Source organism: Lemur catta, chromosome 10 (assembly GCF_020740605.2).
Source record: "Lemur catta isolate mLemCat1 chromosome 10, mLemCat1.pri, whole genome shotgun sequence".
NCBI classification, from domain to species: Eukaryota; Metazoa; Chordata; class Mammalia; order Primates; family Lemuridae; genus Lemur; species Lemur catta.
Genome location: NC_059137.1, coordinates 77011922 through 77038828, shown reverse-complemented (window position 1 = coordinate 77038828; position 26907 = coordinate 77011922). Strand labels below are relative to the sequence as shown.

Here is a 26907-nt window from a genome sequence, read left to right as displayed (position 1 = left end):
TTGGAAAATAAAATAGTTTAGGGATAGGATGATGTGAAATCAACCAAAATAACATGTCTCATCAGAACTCTGGCTCCTTTGTTGAAAAGTTATGAATTCTGTGTCAAGCACTGTGCAAAACACTTGAGGACATTGGGTCCCTAAGGATGGAAGAGGGTGAAGGAAGTGAGATAGGAAACGACAGTGGGCATAGAATTGATTCCCCAAACCAGGACTTGTTTGAAAATAAAACAAGAAAGAACTACTATACTTTATGTTATGTAATTTTATTGAAATGCTATTTTATCTGACAAATTGTTTTTATTATAAATGGTCCAATAAATAGTTCTATTCAAAAAATTTTTTAAATTTCTATAATATATAAAAAGTTTATGTACACTAAAGCAGAGAAAATCTTCATATCAATTATATGAACATTAGAAATTGCATAAAACAGAACAGTTAGTACTGGAACGTATTTAAGTATTTTAATCAGTTAATTACCTGTATCTGTCTCTAATGCTGTAGTCACTGGTACTGTTCTGAAGACTGTATCTTCTCTCAATGTGGTCTTGTTATGTTTTATTTTTTTGTGTAATGCTTGTGATTTCTTTAGCGTTATATTTTATGATTATTAAATTTGAAATTGTTGACAACAGTTGACTCTTCTAGATAGATCATAATATTTTTAATTAAGAAAACACTCCCAGGTGCTGTAGTATCAGCATAGATCAAATTCTGGTAAGCGGGGGATATTCTCAGTTCTTTTTCTTTTTTGGTATTGACATGTATAAATATTAACATGTAAATATTTTAGTCTATGAGTGTCACAGGTTCTATGGCTTTACCTCCTTTCAAAGTACTTACTTTGACAAATACTTTGGCAAATTTCTTAACTTTTATGAGAAAAGACTTGTATGTTGTCTTTGTTTATGATTCTTTTGAATATTTTCTCGTACTTAAATAATTCAGAATTGTAGGACTTTTCATTCCTTTCTATTCTGTTACAGAATATAATCAATTAAAGATAAGAAGCCCATCAAAAGATTTTTCCTATAAATTGAGATATTCCAAATAACAATTATAGAATTTCAGAATTGAATTTGTACACTTGAGCTCTTGTCATTTAATCTGTTCAGTTCCTCAGTGTCTTCCTGTTTTCAGGTTAGTTTTCAACTAATTTCAATCTGCTAAAAGCTTCAAACACTGAAGGCAGCTTTTATAGCTCCCATTGTTCGGTAATATGATTAAAGTTTTCCAACTGATTTTGAACAAAATGTAATGAAAACGTATGAGGAATAGTTTACAAAAAACATAGACATTTAGGAGTTCTTCAAAGGTTCAAACATTTCCCAAACCTGAAGGATGATAGGCTACAAAGAGACTGACTATCACAAAACCGTTTAGTTTAGAGAATGTAATTTTGTGTATAAATATATTTGAAATGTTGACAGCTACAGCTTTTATTTCAGGTAAAATAAAAATCAAAGGCAGAGTATCAAAGTTTGTTTGAATTAAATTATACATACCACCAATTTCAGGTGCATTTCTACTTCACAAGTTTTTTAATTTAGTAAAAGTAGAGTTTTTACCATAATACTTTACCCTTTTATTTTTCACTGAATTTATAATATTTATAAAAAGGTTGGGTGTTTTCTCTTTGACCTGGCGCACTTCCAAAAGCTTTACTTTGATTCCATTCAGTGGTTGAAAAAAATCAAACCATTATTGGAACTAACACAAATGATTCTATTTGAAGTATCATATTGCATTCACTGATATCAAACTAACCTCATTCATCTTTGAGAAGTTCTTTTTCTGCTAATAGAGATGACCTACAGCTATTGCTTTATTGTTTGCATTTGTACAATAAAATTTGGAATCAAAAGTATGCAAAATTAATACAGAACAACACTTTCTTGATCTAAGGTAAAGTTATGCTTCACAGGCAATGTAATGTATAAATGAACTTCTGCAGAAACATGAGTAAAATTGTAGACTCTGAACAGTTTTCTTAAAAGATATATAATATTAATAGATGTATAATATTAATAGATTCTGTTACTACTTCAGGGGACTTGTATCTTCTGATTTTCAGGTGGTTAATGATATCACTATAGTTTACCATGGTAGAGGACAGATATTGACAAGCTTTTTTTTTTTTTTAATACACTTTACTTTTTTTAGAATGGTTTTTAAATTTAAAGAAAAATTAAGAAGTTAGTACCGAGTTGCCATGTAACCCCTATCCACTTAGTGTTAACGTCTTGCTTTGTTGCAGTACATTTGTTAGAATTAATGAATTGATATTGATATAAGTCCTTGTTTTATTCAGATTTCCTCAGCTTTTCCCTAATGTCCCCCGCTTGTTTTGTTCCAGCATCCCATTCAGGATACTATATTACATTTAGTGTCATATCTCCTTAGGCCTCTCTTGGCTGTGACAGTTAAACATTTGAGCAGTTACACATTCATCAGTTTTCTCAAGGAAAGGAAATTGGGTACTTAACTTTTTATTAAACATGCACTTTTTTTTTGTTTGTTTTTTTGAGGCCATTGCCGTTAAAAGGGTTTATTTTCAAATATAAAAGCTTTGCCATCCATTGAAATAACTAGATATACATTTAAACCGTATCAAGAAATGGTTAAGTCATTGTAGCAAGAGCATTCCAATTATTCTCTATCGGGTACGGCAGGTCTATCCAACTTCTGTTTTCTGTACCTATTTAATGTGCACCGTGCTTGCGATTTCCCAGTTTCCCACTAATTCGGCCACAAGCTGCCTGGCAGCATTGCACATCTTGCAGGCAGCAGCACGGCTGGCCAGCTGTGCAGGTGGCCAGCAGAGGCAGCTGCCTCCAGTCTTTCTCCAGCAGTGTCTGAGCTCTGAAGGAGTTATCTATCTCCAGCTTCCCTTGTCCAGCCTTAATTTGTTTTATCAATGAGTATTCTGTTTCCTGGTCCTGAAAGGAATGTCTTAGTTACATTGTGCCAGGAAAGGGTCAGGAAAGGAGAGGTGAGTTTAGTATCACTGATTGCTTCTGATTTAGCCAGGTATTACTGAGAAGTCTTTTCACTGCATGGATGTCTCTCGCACTACGAGGTGAAAGTGGAGAGCCACCAAATCCATCGTGGCTTATTTTAATGAAACTGTCAGTAACTTTAAATGCACAGTTAGCACATAATTTAATAACAGTTAGGAGCAGTGCAGCTTTTTGATTAAAATGAAAGGGAAATTCTGGATAAGTGCTAAAGTGGACAGGATATAGGACAATAAGCATAAACTGGGATTACCCCTGTGCAAACCTGGAAACAACCTTATTTACAAGGAAATTTTACATAGAAACTGATAGCAATTCTTATTTTCTTCCCAACTCCTGTCTTTCGTGCCAAAATAGAAAGAAATTTTCAGTGAAAAATAACTATAATGTACCTATTATGCTAATATTACTAGATTATGCCTACATTTAACTTGACTCAAGGTAAGTTGATGTAAGAGAAGTACTGGAAGAGTAAATGTGTATTGCAAGATAAGTACTCTTAAATAAAGAGGTGCGTATTCTTACATACACACACACATACACACACACGTATAGCACGTTAATAATGTGATACTGACAGAATGAACTTATGTATGTGAAAAAATTTGATCTGGATCTTAGGGGCAGGATGTGAAGAAGAGCCTGTCTTCCTAGGTGTGAAAGGGCGAGGTCCGCCTTGCTCTGCTCAGGGCCTTACATTAGTAGACTGTAACAGGGGACAGCAAAGCAAGGCCCATCTGGCACTCTGCCTATTTGTGCAAAGAAAGTTTTGTTGGAGTGCAGCCAAGCTCATTCATTTATGTTACCTAGGGCTGTTTTCACTCTACAGTGGTAGAACTGAGTAGTTGCAACAGAGATCGTATGGCCTTCAAAGCCTAAACTGTTTTCTAGCTGGTGCTTTACAGAAAAGATTTATTCACCCGTGGTCTAAAACCTTTGCAGACTGACCTTGGGCATGACCTAACTCTCCTTTTTCTGTTTGCAGAGAACTGGCACACGTAAGACATTTCTGTCTGTGGGGCTTTCACACCACAAGACTTTCTTCCTTTCAGTGCTTTCCCAAAGCACCACACAGACGGGAGACGGCCACTACCTGTCTTGAACTCTGTTGAGCAGTGGAGTCAAGAATAATAGCAGATGATAGCAATGGCTGCACTTATTAATTGCCCGCGGTGCACCATGTACTGTGCCCAGTGTGTTTCAGTGGATGTGCGTCCTCACAATGACCCTGTGTGGTAGGCTTCATCATTATACCCACTTTATGGATGAAAAAACTAAAGCTCAAGAGATTAAGTATTTTTCCCTTGGTCATAAAGCTTAGATGAGGTGAGGGAAGCATTTAAATCTGGCCATACTGTTCCACTTACCCTGTGCACTGTTCATTCATGACTTTAGAAGTCCTCAGTTGTTTTGAGGCTGTACCTTCTCTAAACCTTCAGCACAACGCCTCTTGCTGTTTCTATCTTCCTGCCCCCACTGTCGAACCTCCCAGTAACCAAATGTCAGTGATTTTGAATAGGAGGCAATTTGCAGTCTGAATTGTTTCTAGACATTGCATGGATCTAGTTAACTGTCTCATCTTCCAGGAAATTTCCATTTTAAAACCTCTGAGGGAATGTAACCCAGATAAGTACTCATACGAGTAAAACATTTGTCAGGGTAACATGAATCCAGAAAGAATTTTATCTTCAGGAAATGTATTTGGGCAAGGGGCCCTGGGTGAGACATCGGTGGTTTAATGCCTGGACCAGATCCTCCTCTGATCACTAGGGGCCAGGGAAACGCAGGTTCCTGGACCAGGTTGTCTTTGCAAGTCAGCTGGCTGCTGGGACCAAGCGGAGGAGACCATTGTCTATTTTCTCTAGAATGGAAGACCAGATAACCATCCTGTAGCTGAGGTAATGAAGGGAGAGACCTATTTTGAGAGCACAGATTGGGACCACTTCCAGTCATAGGCAGCTCTGTAAGTAGGCAGAGGCCATCCTGTCCAGAAAGCAAGACTTGAACTTCAGAAAGAGAACTGCTGTTGCCCTGTTCTAGCAGCATAGCTGAATTTGGCCCTTGGAATTTTTTTTTTCTGGTTAATTGGGGTTTACTCTGAAAGTGTGCATATTGTATAATAAAAGTACATTTTAAAAAGAGTAATTTTCACTTAACTTGTATGAGAGGAAAAGGAAAAGGCTTTGTACTTAGTGACTAAATAACAGTGTGGTTCATTCGGGGCATCTAAAAAGGTCAACCGGTATTACATTAGTAAGAATATACTCCTTATTCTTACCCCAAAAGAGAAATAATTATACTATCAGATTTTAACTGTTCATAATTTTACCACTTCTATGGTAAAGAAGAAGCTAGTGACAACTGAAGCTTCACATTTCCAGATTAAATGATAATGGCCTTAGTTTTGTCTTCATCTCTGCAAATTTATTTCAGAACCCTTTGTTTAATTCTCTGCCTCAGCCAAATTTGTGTGAAGATACCAAGCTTGATTATGACATCTCTTCCTTTAAATCTTTCTGTGGCTTCCCATCCTCTGGGAATACCCTCTCCACCCTGTGTCTCTCATGTGCTTTCAGGCCCTGCGCGTTCATCTGCCTCCTGCGATGTCTCCAGCCCCATCTGGAGAACGGGAGGCTCCTACCCTGTCTCCACCCCCTTCTGCCTAAGGCTTTGCACAACCTCTGCTTATTGATGCCTGGAACAGGACACTCCACTCCAGCCCCCTTTCTGCTTTCTGCCTAGTTGACATCTGTACATGCTTCAGGTATTCCCCCACGGAATGGTCAGGCTCACCTGTTCTTTGCTGTCAGAGCATCCTGTACTTAATCTTTACAGAACTTTCCAATCATGTGTGAGCTTCCTTCTAATTATGTGGGCAGGAACTCGGTCTGCTTCTTAGCATTTTACTTCTAGGATCTCCTATGGTGCCCCTTGGATGCCATGCGTGTTTTCAGTTCTTATGCTTAGTTATTAGAATGTTAGCATCAATTTTTTGGGGGCATTCCTTAGTACAGAATGATGAAGACGTTGGCATTTAATACTGTTTGCTTTTGTTCACACAAACTGCCTTGGATTTTAGATCTGTATAACATGTAGTTTGAATAAATGGCTTAGCTCCCTATTTTAATGTTTAAAGCGGCAGGACTTGGAATCTAAGGGCCAATTCTCCTAATAACCCTACTGGGTTGCCGTGTTCTGTAGTGTGGAGTGGGACTGTCTGTACTTGACTGTTTCCCAGGGATGTCCTGAGATCAGAGGTGTCCAGGCCTTCTAGACACCAGCCTTATTGCATTATCGATAAAAACATAAATATACATAGGACATTCTCAGTGAAATGTTACATCTTATGAAAACGTGTAACCTTTTGAAATTTTTATATATCTTAAGTATACCTGTCATTTCTTCAAGTACATATAATTTTCTTTTTGGCATCAATGGGAATATTTGCCATTTAAGATGCTTAATTCCCGGGGATCATTTTAAAATTTTAAGTTGTGGATTTTTCATCAGTAATTAGCCATTACTATTGTTACTCATACAGTTCATCATATAATTTATTGAACAAGAAGATAAATAGACTTAGGTTTTAAGCATCTAAAACTGGTTGATAATTCAAGGTGTATTTTTCTCTAATTGCATGTCATTTTTGATATTTTGAGATAGAAATCAGATTATTTTCAGTGTTGGTGGCTCTCTCAGCACAGAAGTAGAGACTTTTTTGTCTTGACCAACTCATGCTTATGACTTGACCCTTAACCTTTAACCAGTATTAATATTTGTCAGGTACACCCGTAAACAAGTCTGCATGGTCTTTGTGAGTCCAAGTGTATTTGCCTTAGATGAGGCCCTGGGTCCTAATGAATTGAAAGTGCTTTCAAGTCTTGTCACTACTGGGCTCCCTTCTGAGCACTCAGATGTGCCAAACTGGGTCAGGCCCCGAAGAAAACAGAGTTGTGTGTGTGGCCATTGTGTAGTTTCTGCTTGCTTAACCTTTGACGTCAGGAGCAAGGGTGCCAGGAGAGGCCAGTGACTGCTACACCCTTGGAGGGGAACAAAAGATTACCTTGGCACCAAGTCTACTGAGTTGAAGAATCCACAGGTTTTTTTGGCTGCTTGTGTAGGGCACAGCATTTCAGTCTTAAAGAGAGGGACCAGGTATTGTATCTTGCTATGTTGAAGTTGTTTTTTTGTTTGTTTTTGTTTTGTTTTTGTTTTTCCCATCAGGTGTGAGAATGGCCAAGTGCATTGTGTTGCAGTCTCTTAGCATAACCCAGGTGGTTCTCTAGTTTCACAAATACGGACCAAATGAAGCACACAGGCAGATGGGGGCAGGAGGGGGCAGATGGGAGCGTGCCCCACTGCATGTAATAGCGCTTTCCCCAAATAGCTTTAAGTAAACTAAATTTTGTAAGATTATCTCATTTTAACCTTAGTCATGCTTTCATTCTTTCCAGGAATCCTTTTGTAATGTGGACAGTCCTGGTAGCAATGATACGTATCCTCCTCCAAAGTGATCTTTAAAAATATCTACATTACATTTTCCTAAATGAATGTATGTACTTGGGACCCCTTAAAACCAGTTCAAAACCTTCTGCATGAAGGGCTAGTTTTGCCCTAAAGAGCCAGATTCTGCAGCCAGATGGGCTGAGTTGGAATCCTGGCTCTGCTACTGGGATGATACTTACCTCTCTCTACCTCAGTCTCCTCCTCGGTAGATAGGATACTAATAATAACTGTATAGGGTTGAAGAGAATTACATGAGTAGTTATGTAAATGCTTAAATCATCACCTGGACTGCTTAGATAAGGTGCTCAGTAAATGCCTGCTTCAGTATATGATTACTCCACAATAGTCTTTTGTTTCCTTCTAAAGAAAGTGGGCGTGGTGGTGAAGACTTACCCTGATCATAAAAGTTTTATTACTTAGTTAATGTGTGAAGCTATCAAGTAAGGAGGTAAGGAAGTATTTTAATTTGGAAGACGATGATAAAGTACCAAAAGAGGAAACTGTAATGCCAACTTTCTAAGCTTAAGCTGACTATAAAGAAGAACTTCCAAGTCTCAGTGGGTTCGTGCTGTGCAAACTTACTTCTCACTTATGTGTCAGACAGGCTGAGGTCAGGTAGCTCTCCTGGGCAGTTTCCCTCCACATGATGATGCAGGGGTCCGAGCACATTCCACTGTGTGCCTTTGCTGTATTGGAGTTCGGTGCTTCAGCTATGGGGATGAGGGTGAAGGAGAGAGAGGAAGGGAGGGAGAAAGGGAGAAGGTGTATGTGTGGGAGGGGGAGAGAGAGAGAGACAGAGTGCTGGAAAAACTGAGAAAGAAAGAAATAAAAAATGACAGAATAAGAGCTAAAGATCTTGCAAAGGATTTTAGGGGCCACGCACAGACGTTGCAAAGAAACACCATTTCTGCTCCCTTCTCTTCCCCAGAACTAGTCATGTGTCTCCAACCTACCAGCCAGCAGGGGTTCTGGGAAACCCAGTCTCCCTGTGTGTCATGTAATAGAATGGATAGTTGAGTATTGATGCAGTTCTGGCACTGCACTCAACCATGTAACATATTTTGTTAGTGGTAGACATTCTCTGTAATTAATCTATTTGTATAGTTCACTGTGAACTAATCCTGAAATTCTGTATAATGAATGCCAGAACCAGTAAACGACCCAAGAGAGTTTATGAATCATTATGTTTGTTTCTCGTTTTAGAAATTTGCAGAAAGTGAGGGAATCTACTGAGATATCTACTTCTAAACATTTTAGTCTTGTACAGTTAGCCAGTGAATAAGGACCCTAGGTGACAGTATCTTAATGACCATCCCTGACAGTCAGATGCCTGTTAAAGAGCAGGTTAGTATGTTTTGCATTCAGTAAATGACAAAGGCAAAGAAGTTAATGATACAAAGAGTGGAAGTTGTTTGTTTGTTTTTCTCCTCTACTCTCTAATAAATAGGGCTCACTGTTGCAGCCAGTATTTGTACTCAGCTCTGATGGGAGGGATGATGGCAGTTTTCTGTGTCTTACATCATCAAACAAAGTGACTTACTCCTGCAGATTTATTAGTATTTCACTCGAGCAATTCTTTTGAATCATAATTGACCTCTGCACAGATCAAGCATTGTATGTATAAGAGCAAACCTGGGAGAGTTTACAGCCACATGGACATACCTTGGGGCCATGCTTAACTAAGCTTCAGAGATAATGTGCACCTTATGTTTTGCAGTGTTTCTTGGGTCTATGGATTGATTTTGAATCCCATGTCTTCTACCAGAGTTCAGATGTTTAACACATTTGCGAAGTGTTTGATGTTATGGTGGGTCACGTGGTCTCCAACTGAGTTTGAATCCCAGCTCTGCTGCTTAACCACTGTGTGACCTTGGGCACTATACAATATTTGTTTGCTAGGGCTGTCTGGTTATTTGTGGTAACAAATACCACAGACTGGGTGGCTTAAACAACAGACATTTATTTCCTCCCAATTCTGGAGGCCTGAAATTTGAGATCGAGGTGTGGGCAGGGTTGGTTTCTTCTGAGGCTGTGATGGTGGAAGGGAAGCTTAACATGACTAGCTCCATTTTGCTTCTGACCCCTTGAGGTAACATCTTTTAGGTTAAAAGCTTCTGTATAGCTTTGCATGTAGGCTAGAGGAGAGTGCCATGCCTTTTCCAAAATTAACTCCTGGGGAGATAAGAAAGGTATACACACAAGTAACAATGCTATGTTAAAAGATTTTTAGGAACATCCTAACCTTTGTCCTCCAGAGTTAACTGGCCCAAAGCAAAGTTATACAGCCTCTTCAGATCCTCACTGATGCCCAGATGTCTGTGACCCTCGGTTACCTGTTGCAACCCAACCACCTCTTCCCTTTCCCTTAAGATATAATAAAGAGAAGCCTAAAGCTCATATGCTCTTAAGATAGTTTTTTGGGACATTAGTCTGCCATCTTCTCCCGTTTGCTGGGTCTCTGAATACAAGTTGTTTTCCTTGCCCCAACACCTTGTGTCTCGACTTACTGGCTGTCCTGCAGGGAGTGGTCCCATCTGGGACTCGGTTACGAGCCCTCTGTCTTCGGCTTGTGGATGGCTGTCTCTACCTGTGTCTTCACGTGCTCTTCCCGCCATATGTGTCTGCCTCCAAATCTCTTTTTATAATGTCACCAGCAAGATTGGATTAGGACCCACCCTAATGACCTCATTTTAACTTAATTACCTCTTCAAAGACCCTATTCCAAATACAGCCCCATTCTGAAATAGTGGGGGGTTAGGATTCCAACATATGAATAGGGAATCAGTGCATAGCAGCCCCCTAGTCCTGCCTAATCTGCAAAATGGGTTAATAAAAGTACTTCAAAGATATGATGCATACAAATTACTTTGCACAATACCTGGAATATAGTGAGTACTTACTAAATAGAACTAATTTTATTACACTCATAAATCTTATTACACCTGTGTCATCTGTTACAGTTGGGAGATGGCTCTGTGTGTGGGCTTTTAATTACTAAGGGCTGCGATTATCTTGTGTCCTCACAGCATCGTAACCAGCTGCCTTCAACAGAGTTACAGGGCAAGAGCCCAGAGGATGTTGATCATGCAGATGGGTACGAATTTTGTGCTCCACCGTTTTGAGTGGCCTTCTGTGGCTGTCACTTTGGTGTCACTAGGCACCATATATGGCTGTGAAATGCTCTCAGATGTCCTGACTCCTGTAGTGGCCTGCCCAATAGCTTTACCCGAGCTGGACAAGCACCTGAAGAAGAGTAATCTCTCCATGCCAGGGGCAGGAGACAGAAGGCTTTTTGCATTTTGGGGGCAGTACCCGTACAATCACAGAAGCAGATCACCAAACATAACAATTATCCAAGCACTGGAGGTGATTTTTAAACAAGGCAGTGTGTGAAAGTGATTAGCTTTCCTGTGATAATTAGCTGTCCCCTAACGTTTCTAGACTTGATGAGAACTGATAAAATTCTGTGATGCTGGTATTATGGTAAGTTTTCATCTCAGACCCAAAGAATTCCATAGTCTCTAAATACCTGGCATTTCTTATTTCACTGGTGTAAATGTTCTTTGCTTTCAGAAAAAGTGCTGCTACTCTACAACTCAGTCACAGTTTATGTTAAATGCTAGCAAGCGTGGCTTTCTGCTAGGATCAGAAGAAGGAAGGTTGGATTGCGTGGACTGTGATGGAAGCTAAGGAGGTCAATATGCAGTCCTTCAAACCAAGAGAAGCTTTGGTGTGGTGGGAAAGAGTGTGGTTATTAAGTCCACCCAGAGTGATAGCATCCATCAACAGCAGTTGAGTTAAACAGACTTCATTAAACATAAAGGGTGCATTGTCCATAGATCATGCTAGATTCCACTTAGCACATCATCCGCTAAGCTGTGAGTCAAGGACACCACTAGTCTCACCAATTAGTTCCTTTGCTCGGTCAGATCAGGTACCGAATCTGGTTACTTTTTCTTTTGAAATGCCTCTGAAAAATTTTATCATTTTTTAATAGAAAGTATTAAATGACAGGTATGAGGGTGTCACATACAAATACTGTAACACAATAAGAAATATATATTTTGTTTTTGTTCCAGGTTCCTGACACATAGCTTCTAAAACCAGTAGAATCTCCAGAGTGACAAGAATGTCCTTTAATGAGATGACTGGTGGCTGGAGCTTCTAGATAGCTTCAAAATGGGGGCTGCTTGCCAGAAAGACCAAGACATGGTTAGAGGGTTGAATCGTTCAGCCCATCCCTGACCTCTGGGGAGGACAGAAGAGCTGAAGATTGAGTTAGCCATTAGTGGCCAATGATATAATCTATCATGTCTATGCAGCAGAACCTCCATAAAACCCCTAAACAATGGAGTTTGGAGAGTTTCTGGGTTGGTGAACACATTGAGGTGCTGGCATGGGTGGTGTGCCCAGAGATGGCATAGAAGCTCTGTGTACCCACCTGCCCCCATACCTTGCCCTAAGCATCTCTTCCATGTGGCCGTTCTAGAGTTGTGTCCTTTATAATAAACTAGTAAGCCTAAGTAAAATGTTTTCCTGAGTTCTGTGAACTGTTTTAGTAAATCATGGAACCGGAAGAAGGGGTCATGGGAACCCCTGATTTGTAGCCCGTTGGTCAGAAGTGCAGGTGGCAATTTGGAACTTGTGACGCGTGTCTGAAGTGGGGGCAGTCTTATGGGACTGGACACTTAGCCTGTGGGGTCAGTGCTAACTCAGAGTGGTTAGTGTCGGAATTGAACTGAATTGTTGGATGCACAGTTGGTGTCCAGAAAGCTGGAGAATTTGTTGGTGTGAGGAAAAAACCCACGTTTGGTGTCGGAAGTGTTGTGAATGACAACAGTGCAAATACATATATAAATATGAATTTTATGTGAAGTAATTTTTAACTGACTATAAAATAATAATTAACATTAGGGATCGGTGAAACATGGAATTAAGTAATTGGTTTAATGTACCTAACTTTTATGTAAATTTATTAACTTTCTATTTAAAAAACAAAACAGCAGTGGCAAAAAAAAAAAAAAAAAAAAAACCAAACAAAAAAAAACCCCTCCCCTCCCAGGCCCTTCCTATGCGTTTCCACTGCCCTCAAAGGCCTCCATCTCCTAATGTGGAGAAAAATGCAACAGTGTCTCTGACTGTGTCTTCCCTTCCTTCTGGGTCATTTTATCATGGCTGGTTTTCCCTTCCTTGATTTTTTACTTACGTTTCTCATTCTTAAAAATATTCTGAACAGTTGCTTTTTTGTTTTTTAATTGATTTGATTTAATTTAAATTTTTTCTTCTTTTTTTTTTTTGGCAGAAAAGAACAAGTTAGTACCCTGTATCAGAACATCAACCTTGTGGAGCCAAGACTGATTCAGCCATATGAACATGTTATAAAGAACTTCATCCGTGAGATCAAACTCCAAAGCACAGAAATGGAAAACCTGGCCATTGCAGTGAAGAGGTACTGCAGTCCTGCCTTCTGAGTGGCACGAAGGGCCCTCTGACTTGCTGTCGGACATGGGTGGCGAAGGGACTGAACCGCACGGTCACATTATGACGTGGGTGGTCCTCCCGAACCTCAGAAATCTAGAGCTTTCTAATTGAAGCCAGCACAGGGGAAGTTGAGTCAGGCAGTAATTTATAGGGTTAGTCAGCAATCAATCAATAGGTCATTATGATCCTATTATAAAAACCCTTCAGGACCAATATAATTGATTCAATATATGATTCAGTATAAAACAGTTCAGAGATTTATCTTATATCCAGCCACTGGAAACACGTAGGAAACTTTAGAAAGGTAGGCAGGACCCCATTTAAAGCCTGGACTTGTAATTTACAAGTGTGAGACCTTGGAGGGGAAAGTTACTAAATCTCCCTGAATCAAGTTCCTGTATCTGCAAAATGAGGGTGAAAATATCCTCAGGGTATTGAGACTTAGTAGATGAGATCATGGTAAGCCCCTCAGGCTGTGTCTGCCCCTGGAAGGTGCTCAGCAAGGCCACTTTCCCTCTCTCTAGCCCTCATTACCCAGCCCTCCCCTGTGAACTGAAAGCTAAAAAACTGTTAAACTCTTACTGTATCACAGACAGTTCACATAAGGTACATCTGGTTTACATGGGATATCTTATTCATTTTAATAGCCACTTTGTTGCAAAAGAACAATTTATATGTGTTGTAATGCAAACATCAGCCTCTTACTCTCTATAAGGACCACTTTCCCTTAGCATGTATTGGGAAAGAGAGCATTCTGTTTGTCACGAATCTTGGGTGTTGTGCCCCATGGATGCTTCTCACTGCCACGTGCTCCACCAGGAACTCCTGCCATTCTGTGTACTCTCTGACCAGAATTTGCACACACAGCCCCTTTGACTGGGTGCTGCCCGTCTGCATGGGGCCCCTCTTCTCTTTATTCTTCCCCTCCATGTGATGTCGAAACTATCTAGTTGAACCTTTAGAGTAACTGAAAGGAATTAAACTATAGAAAAGAAAATGTTTTAAAATCCTGATGCTAAATAGGACCTTTCTTATAGTCCTAGAGTCAAGCAAGGGTTGAACTATTCCCAATGAGTTTCTTATGAATGTTTTCAATACTTGACTGATCTTTCCCCTCAAGTTCAGATAAGATAAAGGGTGATCCTTAGAAGTGCAGATTCTGCAGAGCATTCTGGAGTGTGGAATCAGAGACCCAGAGTGGGCCGCCCTTGGGGTGACTAGCAGACGTACATACTGATTTTTCAGAGTGTCAATGAGTCTCTGTTATTAATAAAACAGACAAACACACAGGTACACGTATACAGACCCTCACAAAGATGCACACATGCACAGTCACACACAACATCCCATCTAAAGGCAGTACCATGTAAACCCAAAGGAGTAAAAAAAAAAAAGACTGGCGTCCTTTGTGTTCTTATTACCAGCCAGGCTACTCTCTCGTCACATTAGTTTGAGCGGTGTGTCCCTCCACCCCTCTCCTGTGCTCCCTGGGAGGGACGCAGAATCAGGCTCTACCTTGGGCCTAGGGTCTCCTAAAGGCTCCTCTCTCAGCTATCAAAGACCTCCACGGAAGTGTTTTTGTAGCTGCTGGGGAACTGTTCCCTGCATTCTCAGACAAGGAGCATTCATCCTCAGCTCTATTTTTGGTTGGGGGAGGGTCTTAGTCTTTCCGCTCTGCACTTGCCCTGGACAACGGGCTCCCAGTGTCCTGGTAGGAGCCCCAGACTGGGTTACATGGGACAGATGTTTTACTAGAAATTAGAAATTGCTGGAGCAAACAGTGCGTCATTATGGATTACCCTGATTTACAAAAGAAGAAAAGTGGTGTTTGAAAGTGAGAAAGGCAGAGAGAGCACATTCAGGAGCAATCTCAGATGTCTGGGACTGGGTGTCTAGAAGAGATAGTTGGGAAAATGACCATAACAAAGGGAGAAAGGATATGTGGGTTAGCTATTTACAGTTCTGGAGTTGACAAAAAAAGTTGCTTTGGAAATACATAATTTCTAGACTTCAAGTAGCAGGTATTTATAAACAGAAACTAGTTGACTTTCTAAAATTGGTTAATATAGCTACAGGCAGGCTGTAAGGTGAGGAGGAAGTAAACAGGAGTAGAAAATAGTAATGCTCCCCGAAATTTTACTTTGGGGTCTTTTTCCCCCCCACAGTGTTTCTTTGGAGTTTTATGTAGCAGTTAAATTAATGCATGAACCAATTGTGTTGTGAGGGAGTAAATGTCAAACACAAGTAGAATTCGAGGCCAGAGTGGAAGATGGGAGGGAGGTCTTATATTTAGGCCCTGTAATTAACAGCTTGTCACTGGCCCAAGTTGATCACCTCTAAACCCCCAGGTGGCTGCTTTTGGGTTGCTTGTAATCTAGTTGAGTAGGCAAGGCATGTGCATGTGAAAAGTTAGATAATTGGACATGTAGCTCAGAGAGAACAAAGGAAAATAATTTGTTAAGGTTTAATCTGAAGTCTCAACCATTGTAGAGTGACAGACATCTCCATACTAGACAATTGCTAAATAAAATAATCTTGGAATCTCTCTTACCAAAATTTTTCCATTTCTAACTTTTTAGCAAATCAGTATGCTCCGCCTCCATAGAGGTGTGATCTATTAATTGTATTAATAATAGAAATGGAATTTTTCCAAACAGTAATCTTATGTACATTCTAGAAGTTTAGGGGACTAATTAGAAATAATTGTTGAGATTTTTTTCCCTTCTAACTTTAACATAAAACATTGTGAGTTTCATACAATAAAATTTCAACATTATATCTAATCATCTCTTTGCCTTGAAATTCTTTTTTTGTGTGTGTCCAGGGTTTTAACTCAGTCAGGACAGCAAAAAGGATTTTCAGAATTTATTGAGAGCCTCCCAGAGATTTGGTACCTTTATTCCTTGCTACAATCTAGTTTAATATTTTACTTAATGTATTTCATTTATTTAATACAGTCATATGCCATTTCATGAAGTTTTGGTCAACAACAGATTGCATGTATAACAGTGGTCTCATAAGATTATAATACTGTATTTTTACTGTACCTTTTCTATGCTTAGGTATGTTTCCAAACACAAATACTCACCATTGTGTTGTAATTGCCTATAGTATTCAGTACAGTAACATGCTGTATAGGTTTGTAGCCCAGGAGCAATAGACTATAGTATAGCCTAGGTGTATAGTAGGCTATACCATTTAGGTTTGTGTAAGTACACTCTGGGATGTTTGCAGAACAACAGAATCTCCTAACAACGCATTTCTTAGAACACATCCCTGTTTATAAGCCATGCACGACCATATCTAGTTTTAAAATCATCTTACGCCAAAATAGTCAAATTGCCCATCCCATTGTATTATGTGGAAGGAATGGGGAATATTATGAATGAATGGTGTGTTTCTCCCCATCTGTAAAATATAGGGCTGGAAACAGATGAGTTTTGAAGTTCTCTCTCCATGTTACAAGTCTAAGGGTCTAATCAAAAGGTGTGTACTCTATTAAATTTCAGAGCCCAGGACAAGGCAGCCATGCAGTTGAGTGAGTTGGAGGAGGAAATGGATCAGAGGATTCAGGCTGCAGAACATAAGACGCGGAAAGACGTATGTTTCTGGGATTCGCCATTCGTTCAGCAGATCTTTACGAGGCACCTTTTGTGCACTGGGCCCCGGGCACTCCCCTGGGTGTCGGGACGTGAGTACAGCAAGTCCAGGCTCCCACGGACACTCCCATGGAGGCTCCCGGCAAGGGGATTTTTACTGGCAGTGTTTTTGGGCATGAGTAAGGAGTGATAGAGATAATAATCGAATAAACAAATAAAGCAGATAATTTCAGATAGTGACAAGCGCAGTAGGGAAACTGCGTGTGTGATAGACAGTGACTGGGAGAGGTGGCTACTTAGGTTGGGGGTCAGAGGCCTAGTTGAAGAAGCGACCTGAGAGTTGAGGTTGACAAAGGCAGAGCCAGCCTTCGGTAGAGAAGGTAGCTTGACCTCCACGTACCTGTCTCACTGCCCATCTCCGCTGCCAGCTTTAAACATAGATTACAGTGAAATTAAAATCCTGTCTTCAAACTTTGTTTTATAATGGAATATAGTCGTCTCTCGGTATCCACAGAACACTGGTTTTTAGGACTCCCCCAACTCCCATACCAAAATCTATATGCTCAAGTTCATATGTAAATAGCATAGTATTTGCCTGTAACCTATGCACGTCCTCTGGTACACTTTAAATCATCTCTAGATTACTTATAATACCTAATACAAGGTAAGTGCTATTTACAAATAGCTGTCATACTGTATTGTTTTTATTTGTATTATTTGTTATTTATTTTATTTTATTTTTTTAATATTTTCAATCCATGGTTTGAATTCACAGATGTGGAACCGGTGGATATGGAGGGCTGATTATATACCTTTACTCAGCATGATAGAATCCCTTTGCAGTTGAAAATTGCATGCTACCTTCAGTGATTTTCATTGAAGAAATAACTATAAAGTGTTTTTAGGTGATTAATGTTACTGCAAACAGAAAATAGACATATTTCTTTGAGTAGCCACTGTTAGGTTAAGAACCCCATTTTAATTTATTCATTTGCCCTGTTAACATTGAAAAGCAAGCAGCTAAATAGTGTGCCAGTGGCCTGACCAGTAGACCTTGGTTTGCAACCTGGCCCTGGCCTTAACTGGACGAGGTGGCACTGGAAAACTAACCTACCTTCTCAGCCTTTGTTCCATCTTTGAAAATGGGATAATGCCACCTGCCTGCTTTAACAAGGATAGCATCATGATCTGACATAGTGCCTGGGGGGTGGTAGCTGCACTGTGACTGTCACTGTGCTTCTCTGTGGCCCTGCGCACCTTTGGTCCCTTTCAGATTCTTCATCTTACATGGCATTACCCTGTATATGCCCATGGGTCTCTGTGTGTCCTCTCTCTTTATAATAAGTTGAATAAGTATTTGGATGTCATATTCAGCTGAGTAAATGGGTCAGGGTTCACGGTCCAGCTCTAGTGCAATGGATATCCCATTCTTCTGCTCGCACTTTCCTTTTTGTGGTCTAAAAACAGTGAAATCAATTTTTTTTGTCCTGTTTCTCTTTATCCACTGTTTTTAATCTGTGCACTCATTCATTCATCAGACACTTATCAAGCACATGTGTTATTCTGGTAACCAATCTCCTTGCTTCTTCCAGGTAAATACCTCCCACATTTCTTGTTGGTAATGGGGATAGGACCTTGGCCCCTTCCCCTTGTATAAGTTCACATTTTACTAATTATAGCATCTTCCTTGGTTTCCTTGGCCTTGGTCCAAGGGTGGCAAATCTGGGGCATCCATGGCGTCATTACTCTATTCCACGACAAGGGGTATGCAGCCAGTCAGTCATTCGCACATTCACGCAGCCTCTGAAACCTCAGCAGGCCAGCCCAGGACCTCACTGCCAGCTGGGCAGCTTTGGCATTGGGAGGAAAGCTATTCGCCTGCCTGTCCTTGCACCTGCCTCACACCTTCCTAAATGCAGTCTCTCTGGAATAACGTGCTCAGGCCAGTTGAAGATTTTCCCTAATTTCCCTGTAGTCTGCGAGGCACCCCTCGTTCCCCACGTTCACCCTGAACTCTGGCCGGCCGCATTGCTGCCCTCTGCCTGCAACTCTGCTTTTGCTCTGGCTGTTTCCTTTGCCTCAGTGGTTGCCCCCCACTCCTTTCCACTGTCCTAAATTCTGCAGAGTTCAGAGAAAGTCTCGCCTTCCCCTTGATGCCCTCCCCTGCTCCTCTGGCAATATTCATCTCTTCCTGACCTTGACTCCCGTGGCACATAAAGTGCATATTGCATTGTTTCCACTTAGTTCTTTTTAAATTGTAACAGCTTTATGGAGATATAATTGGCATGTATATAAGCTGCACATATTTAAAATATAGAATATGTTAATTTTATATATATACACACATATATACACACACACACATACACACATACACATATATATAGTGTGAAACAGTCTCCACAGGTAAGATGATGGATATAACCACCCACTGTGGAAGTCTCCTCATGCCCCTTTGAAGGCATAACAAGCCTTCCTTCCTCCCTACTTTGCTTCTCTTTGCCAGGTGACTGCTGTTCTATTTTCTGTCACTATAGATTAGTTTGAAGTTTATAGAATTGTATAGAAATGGAATTATGCATTATGTACTATTTCTCATCTGGCTTCTTCCACTCAGCATAATTATTTTGAGACTTATCCATGTATCAATAGTTCATCATTTTTTATCGCATTGTAGTATTCCACTGTGTAGGTGTTCCACAGTTTGTTTATCCATTCATCCATTGAAGGACATTTAAGTTATTTCCAGTTTTGGGCTATTGCAAATTAAGGTGCTGTGAATATTCATGTACAGGTCTTTATATAGGCATATACTTTTATTTATTTTGAGTAAATTTCTAGAGTGGAATGGCTTGGTCATCTGTGTAGGTATATGTTTATTTTTCTAGGACACTGCCCAGCTGATTTCCAGAGTGGTTGTAGCATTGTACCTTTCTGTCAGTGTATGAGAGTAGCATTCTGATAGGTATGTAGATGAATCTCACTGGTGTTTTAACTTGCATTTCCTGAATGACTAGTGGTGTTGAGGATCTGTGTTTATCCGCCTTGTATATATCTTCTTTGGTGAAGTGTCTTGTTAAAATATATTTTTCTCATTTTAAAAATTAGCTTTTTATTTGTGAGTTTTGAGAGTTCTTTATATATTCTTAATTTGTAAGTCCTTTATCAAATATCTGATCTATAACTATTTTCACCAAGACTTACGTGTCTTTTCATTCTCCTAACAGTGTCTTTTGAAGAGTAGAAAAATTTAATTTTGATGAAGTCAAAATATATAGTAGATTCCATTAGATTTTCTAGGTTGATGATTATATGTGAATAAAATCAGTTTTATTTGTCTTTGTGATCTGTGTGATGATTTTATTTTTCTTGGCTTGTGGTACTGTTTAAAAGATTAAAGGTGATGGGAGAGGCCATCCTTGTCTACATTTAGTCTTTCAACATTAGGTCTGATGTTAGCAGTCTGTTGCTCATAGATGCCCTTTATTAAGTTGAGGAAGATTCCTTTCTGTTCCTAGTTTGCCGAGTGTTATTGTTCTTGGTGTTATTGTTTTAATCAGGAATGGATATTGGACTTTGTCAAATACTTTTCCTGACTCTATGGAAATGATCATTTTTTTTCTTTTTTGGAATATTAATTAATTTTTTAGAATATTAATATTACATTGATTTTTGAATGTTATAATAAACTCACACTGTTGAGATAAACCCCAATTGATTATGATGTATTATCCTTGTAATTAATTGTTGAATTCAATTGGAATTAATTTACCATTTTGACCTCTCCATTCATAAGAGATGTTGGTTTGTAATTTTTCTTTTAAAATCTTTGATTTTGGTATCAGGCTAATGCTGGTCTCATGGGATGAATTGGGATGTGTTCCCTCCATTTCAGTTTGCTGGAAGTCTGTGAAGAGTTGATCTGAACCACCACCATTTCTTGCCTAGGGTACACTAATAACCTCCTATCTGATCTCCCAGCCTCTCCCTGTCCAAGTTTGGGAATGAAAGAAGCTAGTGATAAGTTCGTTTATTGAGCTTGGAATAAAGTTGTTATGTTTGCGTTTGTGGTTGTGGATCAAGTGGAGAGACTCACATCCAACCCATTCTGGTGCCAGGAAGCATCATTAGCACCTCCTTGTGAGGCCTGGTGTCTTCATCCACCTGGAAAGTGGGAAGTAGTTGTAGCCTCACCTGTTAAGTTGGATGAAGTCAAGATAGCCACTTAAAAAAAAAGAAAGAAAAGAAAAAGGGCCAGGCACAGTGGCTCATGCCTGTAACCCTGGCACTCTGGGAGGCCGAGGCGGGAGGATTGCTTGAGCTCAGGAGTTTGAGACCAGCCTGAGCAAGAGCGAGACCCCGTCTCTACTAAAAATAGAAGAATTAGCCGGGCATGGTGGCGCATGCCTGTAGTCCCAGCTACTTGGGAGGCTGAGACAGGAGGATCACTTGAGCCCAGGAGTTTGAGGTTGCTGTGAGCTATGATGATGCCACTGCACTCTGTGACAGAGGTAGACCCTATCTCAAAGAAAAAAAAAAGTTAACCTTTAGGTAAAATGCTGCTCTTCTACTGAGCATTGCACATGGATTATTTAATTTGTATTGATTATTTAATTTTCATGGAGTATTTAATTTACTTAGATTATTTAATTTATATGGATTCTTTAATTTACTCCTCACAATAATCTAATAAGAAAATGGAGGCACGAAGAAGTTAAGTAGCTTGCCCAGGCTCCACAGCCAATAAGCAGGCAGCGAGACCGTTTCACTGGGGCAGGTACGCAGATGTGGGAGCAAGCCGTCTCTGCAGAGAGGCCCAGCCTACCCCATCAGCTGGCTTCCCCTCACATCTCCCTGATTGTTCTTCTTCTTCATATCATCGCCTAAAACCGTCTTTGTTCCCTGTCCCCCCACTAGAATGCATGGGGGCATCGGTTTGCATTGTCCCCTGCTCTGTCCCCACCCCACGCCCCAGGTGCCTGTGCCTAGAACCCTTCTTGGTATATGGTAGGCAATCAGTGAATGTTCGTACACTGAATTTCACTGGCTATTGATATAAAGCCATTTGAATACTGAGCATAGGATATAACATTATATAATTTATTAAGAGAACAAGGAAATTTAGAGATGTGTCAGCTCATAGAAGCTTCTGAATGGCAACCCCCTGACCTCCCAGGGTACCCTCTTGCCATTCTCTGCTCCAGGAGAACTTGAAGGGACACGTTTGAGAGGTGCCAGCCTGTGGAGTAGGACTTGGCACAGAGATTTGCAGTGATGTGATTCGAATTCAGATGAGGCGTGAGCTCTAGGAGAAAGGACGTAGCTGCTGTGCCTGATGGCGTGATAGGATGTGGGCGAGCACTGCAGCCCTTTGCTGTGCCATAGCTTTTAAATAATTACAGCAATAATTAGTTAATTAATTAATTGATGTCCTGGGGCCTTTATCATATGTAACAGTCCTAGAGGTGTCACTCCCAGGTGAGGTGTGTATGTGGGTTGTGGGACTCTGTAGTTCTTTCACTTTCGTGGGTTTCGATTCCAGAACTGCTGTACATCTGAAGTCACTTGGCTTCCTTCTGCCATCCCTCGTCACCCTCCCTGTGTAGGAGAATTGAGGTCAGCCTTCGTTTGACACAGAATGTTTCTCACTTTTGGGGGTTTGAAGGTTGTTTATTTTAAGAGACTGAACCTATTTAAATTAACAAAATCTCTTTTTTTTTGCCTTTAGGAAAAACGCAAAGCTGAGGAAGCCCTCAGTGACCTCAGACGTCAGTATGAAACCGAAGTAGGAGATCTGCAGGTGACCATAAAAAAGCTTAAAAAGGTAGGAATGCGGCAGCTAGACTTTAGGAACAGCCTTAGTGTCTCCATGCTATTAACAACTAAAAAGTTTTGGAATCGTGCTGAAGTGGCAAATAGAATCGGATTTTAGAGTCAAATGGACTCTTTGGAAAGACTTTTTTCTATGGGTCCCCAAGTTCCTCTTGTGTTTCGGGGGCCACCTGTGTTTTGCAGAGATCTCATAAATATTTCGGATCCCTTGAAGAGTTGTCCATCAAACCTCAGTTTGCTTCCTTAGTGTTCACCAGCCCTGTGCCCTGACATCCCCTTGTCCAGTGGACTCTCTGCTCCATGACAGCAGTGGCACCGTCTTTCTTGGTCATTCATCCCTGTGTCCCTGCCCCTAGCTTACTGCAAGGTGCACCGTAGGTATGTGGTGACTGTTTACTAAATGAAGTGACTATTGCTGTTCTAAGTAGAAAGTTTCAGATCTAGGGGACCCCTGATCAGCAAGAGGTGAGAAAGAAGTTCTTAAAGTATGAGCAAAGGTGTGATGGGGTTTTGGCTTTTGCTCTACTTGATTTCTAATGAGCAGGGTCTGTTTCACTCAGGGATGTGCTGGCAGCTGGCTCTGCAGGTGGGTGGAGGAGAAGGGGGAGATTTGTAGCATTTGCTGATTTCCATGGTGTAAATACTCACATCATCACTAATTGAAGCTAACAAGTTGGTATCACTAAATTCAGAGTTGGGAAGAGATGCTTAAAGTAGTAGACTGTCCCCTGCCGGTGCGGCTGGCTCCAGCACTGTACTGGACTCACTTCTCGCATGCGAGTTGTTTACATAACTAATGCAAATACCTTCGCTAAAATGAAAATGAATAGTTAAAAAATAATCACCCCAGAAAGTGGTAATGAGATTAAGTGATGATTAACTATATTTTGTAGGCTATTGTAATTTAAACCTCTGGGGTGATGAAGAATTCTCCTCAGTAGCCTTCCTGAAAAGTTAACATCAATGTCAACCTTATATTTAATTTTCAAAAGTTATTAGACTATACATACTATGCTTGGATTATAGAATTGAGTGGGCCAATCTCCTCTTCTTGCCAGAGCCATAGATTCTCCTATTAATAGTAACTGTCCTCACTTATTTCTCTGGCTTCTTGGATCTTTAGACATGACAGTGTCTGCAAGAAGAGACAGAATTTCTTGCCCTTATGCGGCGTATGGTGAAGACTAAATGTCACTGAACAGTAGGAGAGGCCGTAAGTCAGGAGTGAGGAACTCTGAGTCCTTGTCCAGACTGTACTGGTTTCTCCCTGAAGCAGCTGGCACAATTCCCTTTGTCTTGCTGGTCTTTAGTTTCTCATCTGGAAAATGGGATTGATAATGAACTGTCCTACGCAACCATAATAACTGATAATTTATTGATTTTATAGTTTATTAAGCTCTTTTTCATAATTAAAAAAAATTGAATTGTCAAACTGTCTCTGTGGAAGGTGTAAATATTCTACTTTTACAGGCAAGGACTGAGCTCTAGAGAAGTTAAATAACTTGTTCAGAGTCACACGACCAGTAACTGGTGACGCCATCTCGCTACATGGTTTGTGCTTTCTCACTTATTCCAGACTTCTTGCCTGCCCAGTGTGGTCGTTACACAAAACAGTAAGATAATGTATGTGAAAGGCGGTGAAGAACCAAAGGAAAGTTTACAGTGTGTTACAGTCAGCGACAACTTATGTCACTGATTCTGAGAAAATCATTTTTTTCCCACAGTTTCTCTTCTCTGAAGTCAGAATGCTCTTCTCAGTCAGCCACTTGGCAGTCATGACGTAGTCGTGTAAAAACCTTCCCTTGGTACCACCTGGCCAAGTGAACAGGGTCCAGAGTCACAGTCCTTAGCCTTGATGGAATCGGGATCCACTTGGGTCGATGCACAGGCATTTCCTAAGTGCACACCACAAATCCCCTCAGTTCCCAGGGATGTAAGTTACTTGTAGGAAAGACATTTTTGTTCTCCATGCTATAGATGTTCCTGAACCAGTTTAGTCTGGTAATTAATACTAATGAGTCAACCAGCATGCAGAACTCACATATGTATTTGTATAAGTGTGTGTGTGTCTCCAGCTTCATGTCATGCTTAGATTTTATTGATTTGGGTTATTTCATAAGCATTTCTTAAACTCACCATGAAGAAAACGCAGGTGGATCTGACACTAACACTGCTTTTAACAAAATCTTACACTCTTAGGAGGGGAGATAAACCATTCCTAAATAATTATCAATATAATACCGGATAGAAAGTGTGAAGTGTAGATAATATAAAGGAGAGTATAAATATCCAGACTCTCTCAGTGTAACTGGAAAAGGCAAGGACTGGTTGTGTAATAGTTAAATGGTTTCTAAAAAGAGCTTTTCAGTTGTTTCCAGGAAAACTTATTTAATAATGAAAACTTTTAAAAAATGTTTCAATTGTTTAGAAGAAATCTTTAAATTTTTGTGGATTTGATGTAGTTTAATGATTTATAAAGTTGTGTAATGTTGAAAATTGAAGACTTCTGAAATTTCCATATCTGTGTTCAAGGATAATCCTAAACTTAAAGCAGTTCCAAGTGAGTCTGTTTGTAAGCACACAACTTTTATTTGCTCTTTCAGCTCGAAGAACAATCAAAACACGTAAGTCAAAAGGAAGATGTGGTTGCACTGAAGAAGCAAATTTATGATTTATCGATGGTAAGAATCACCTTTTCACTTACAGAAATTCACTTCCTGTTAGACTACGTAATCGTGCTGTTATTTCAGTGTTCCAGGAATAGCAGCTGAAGGAGAAATTAATACTATGGTTAGAGAAAGTCTTTAAAATACATTTGAGCAAAGGTATTATTTGTGCATGCTTTTTTCCTCAAGGATATGCCACTTATTGTGAAAGCTTTTAATTTATTTTTTATTCAAAGTAGTAAAGACATGGTGGTTCAACGTTATGGAACGTAGTTAACGCTGCATTCTAGTAGCATTTGGCTCTGGTCTGTGTCCCTGATTTCGTGAGATGAGGATGTCAGTGCCTTGCCCTTCCTCCAGCTTTTCCCTTTTCAGTCTCTTTCCATCTTCCACTGACCATATCTTTGCTTTTCTGTTGACCAAATTGATAATATGTACATCTGTTTTGTTATCGTGATTAAGTTTTCTTTATTTTGATTTTAGGTTAACTCCAAAATTCAAAAGCAAATAAAGAACATTTTCTTTATTATGATACTAAATAACTTCATCACAGAGCCAGGAAGTGAGCAAGGATTGCACTTCTTTCTCTCCAGTCATTATGCCTGTACCATTTAAAAGAGAAGGTTCCTGGCTTCAGTGTCTATGAATTTCTTTAATATAAGAGCAGTTACAAATGTTGTCATATCTTAGTTGGCTTTGTATTTGGATCATGACTTTCTTATAGAGTTACCTGTTTTTCTTGGATTTTCTGGTCGAGGTTTTGGTTTCTTGTTATAAAAAGAAACTCTATCATGATATCACTGATGCTTTGACTTCTTACTGATTCTTTCCAATGCATGAAATTTATTTAACTTTTCTTCTCGAATATGTTAATTTTAGAGTCCATGACATTTCAGTTCTTATTGGACTGTTTTTTAAACTTACTACCAATGTATCATCCTGGAATTTTTTTTTATTGGGTCCTTTGTTGCATTGGGATGTTTTACATATTATAATTTTTGTCCTTTGGGTTTTTATCCTCATTTTGCTGTAGTACATGCTCAAGGAACTTCTTCAGAAAGGGTATGTGAGAGAGAAATTTTCTCAGTTTTTGAACATTTAAGTATGTCTATGTTCCCCTTAAAATTTGTTGAGTTTGTCTCGATACATAGGCTTCTCTTGGTCTTCTCTGGGGTTTATTTATTTAGGTTTTTCAGCAGCCTTTTTTCTCCCCAAATATCTGGAAATCCTTGGCGATCTGTTCATATTTTAAAGTAAAGGGTACTTAGCTTGATCATTTTAGGTGGCTGATGTAGGAGTTCTGTGTTTCTAGATAAACAGCTGTTTACCTCGAGGCCTCTCCCCTGAGAAGGTGTCTTCCTAGGAGCTCTGTGTGTGCAGGTGGCTGTCACACTGTGGGACCCCACACCAGAATGAGTGAGGCAGGGATATGCAGAGGGAAGCATTAGCTTTCCTTATAGAGTCATTCAGTTTTTAAAAGACAGTCTCCCAGTCTTGGTGCCTTTGGGATCTATCCTGGCTATCTGCTGTTCTTTGCTAGCGTAAGAGAGGGGGTGGGCTTGGGGGGCTGCCTTAATATACAGTTTTAATCTCTTATTGACAGCCCCTCGTTTCATTCTCTCTTTCTGGCTTCGGCCTGGCCGCCTGCCTCCTCTTTCTCTCTTTCTGGCTTCGGCCTGGCCGCCTGCCTCCTCTTTGTTCTACATCAGAACCTTCAACACGCTTCTTCGGAGTTTCCTTCCCCCAACTCTGTCCCCTTTGGCGGTGCATTTGCATTCAGTTCCCATTTTCCAGAAATGTGTG

General features: G+C 40.0%; 1 protein-coding gene across 1 annotated transcript in view; it reads left to right on the top strand.

The window, feature by feature from the left end:
* The first annotated feature begins 8831 nt into the window (after positions 1 to 8831).
* RASEF (RAS and EF-hand domain containing) overlaps positions 8832 to 26907 on the top strand; it is a 46230-nt gene continuing 28154 nt past the window's right edge. Inside the window, exons 1-6 of the mRNA XM_045562139.1 lie at positions 8832 to 8870; positions 10487 to 10620; positions 12829 to 12975; positions 16517 to 16607; positions 22335 to 22430; positions 25042 to 25119. Coding sequence (XP_045418095.1) covers positions 8832 to 8870; positions 10487 to 10620; positions 12829 to 12975; positions 16517 to 16607; positions 22335 to 22430; positions 25042 to 25119 — 585 coding nt within the window. The remainder of the gene's footprint in view (positions 8871 to 10486; positions 10621 to 12828; positions 12976 to 16516; positions 16608 to 22334; positions 22431 to 25041; positions 25120 to 26907) is intronic.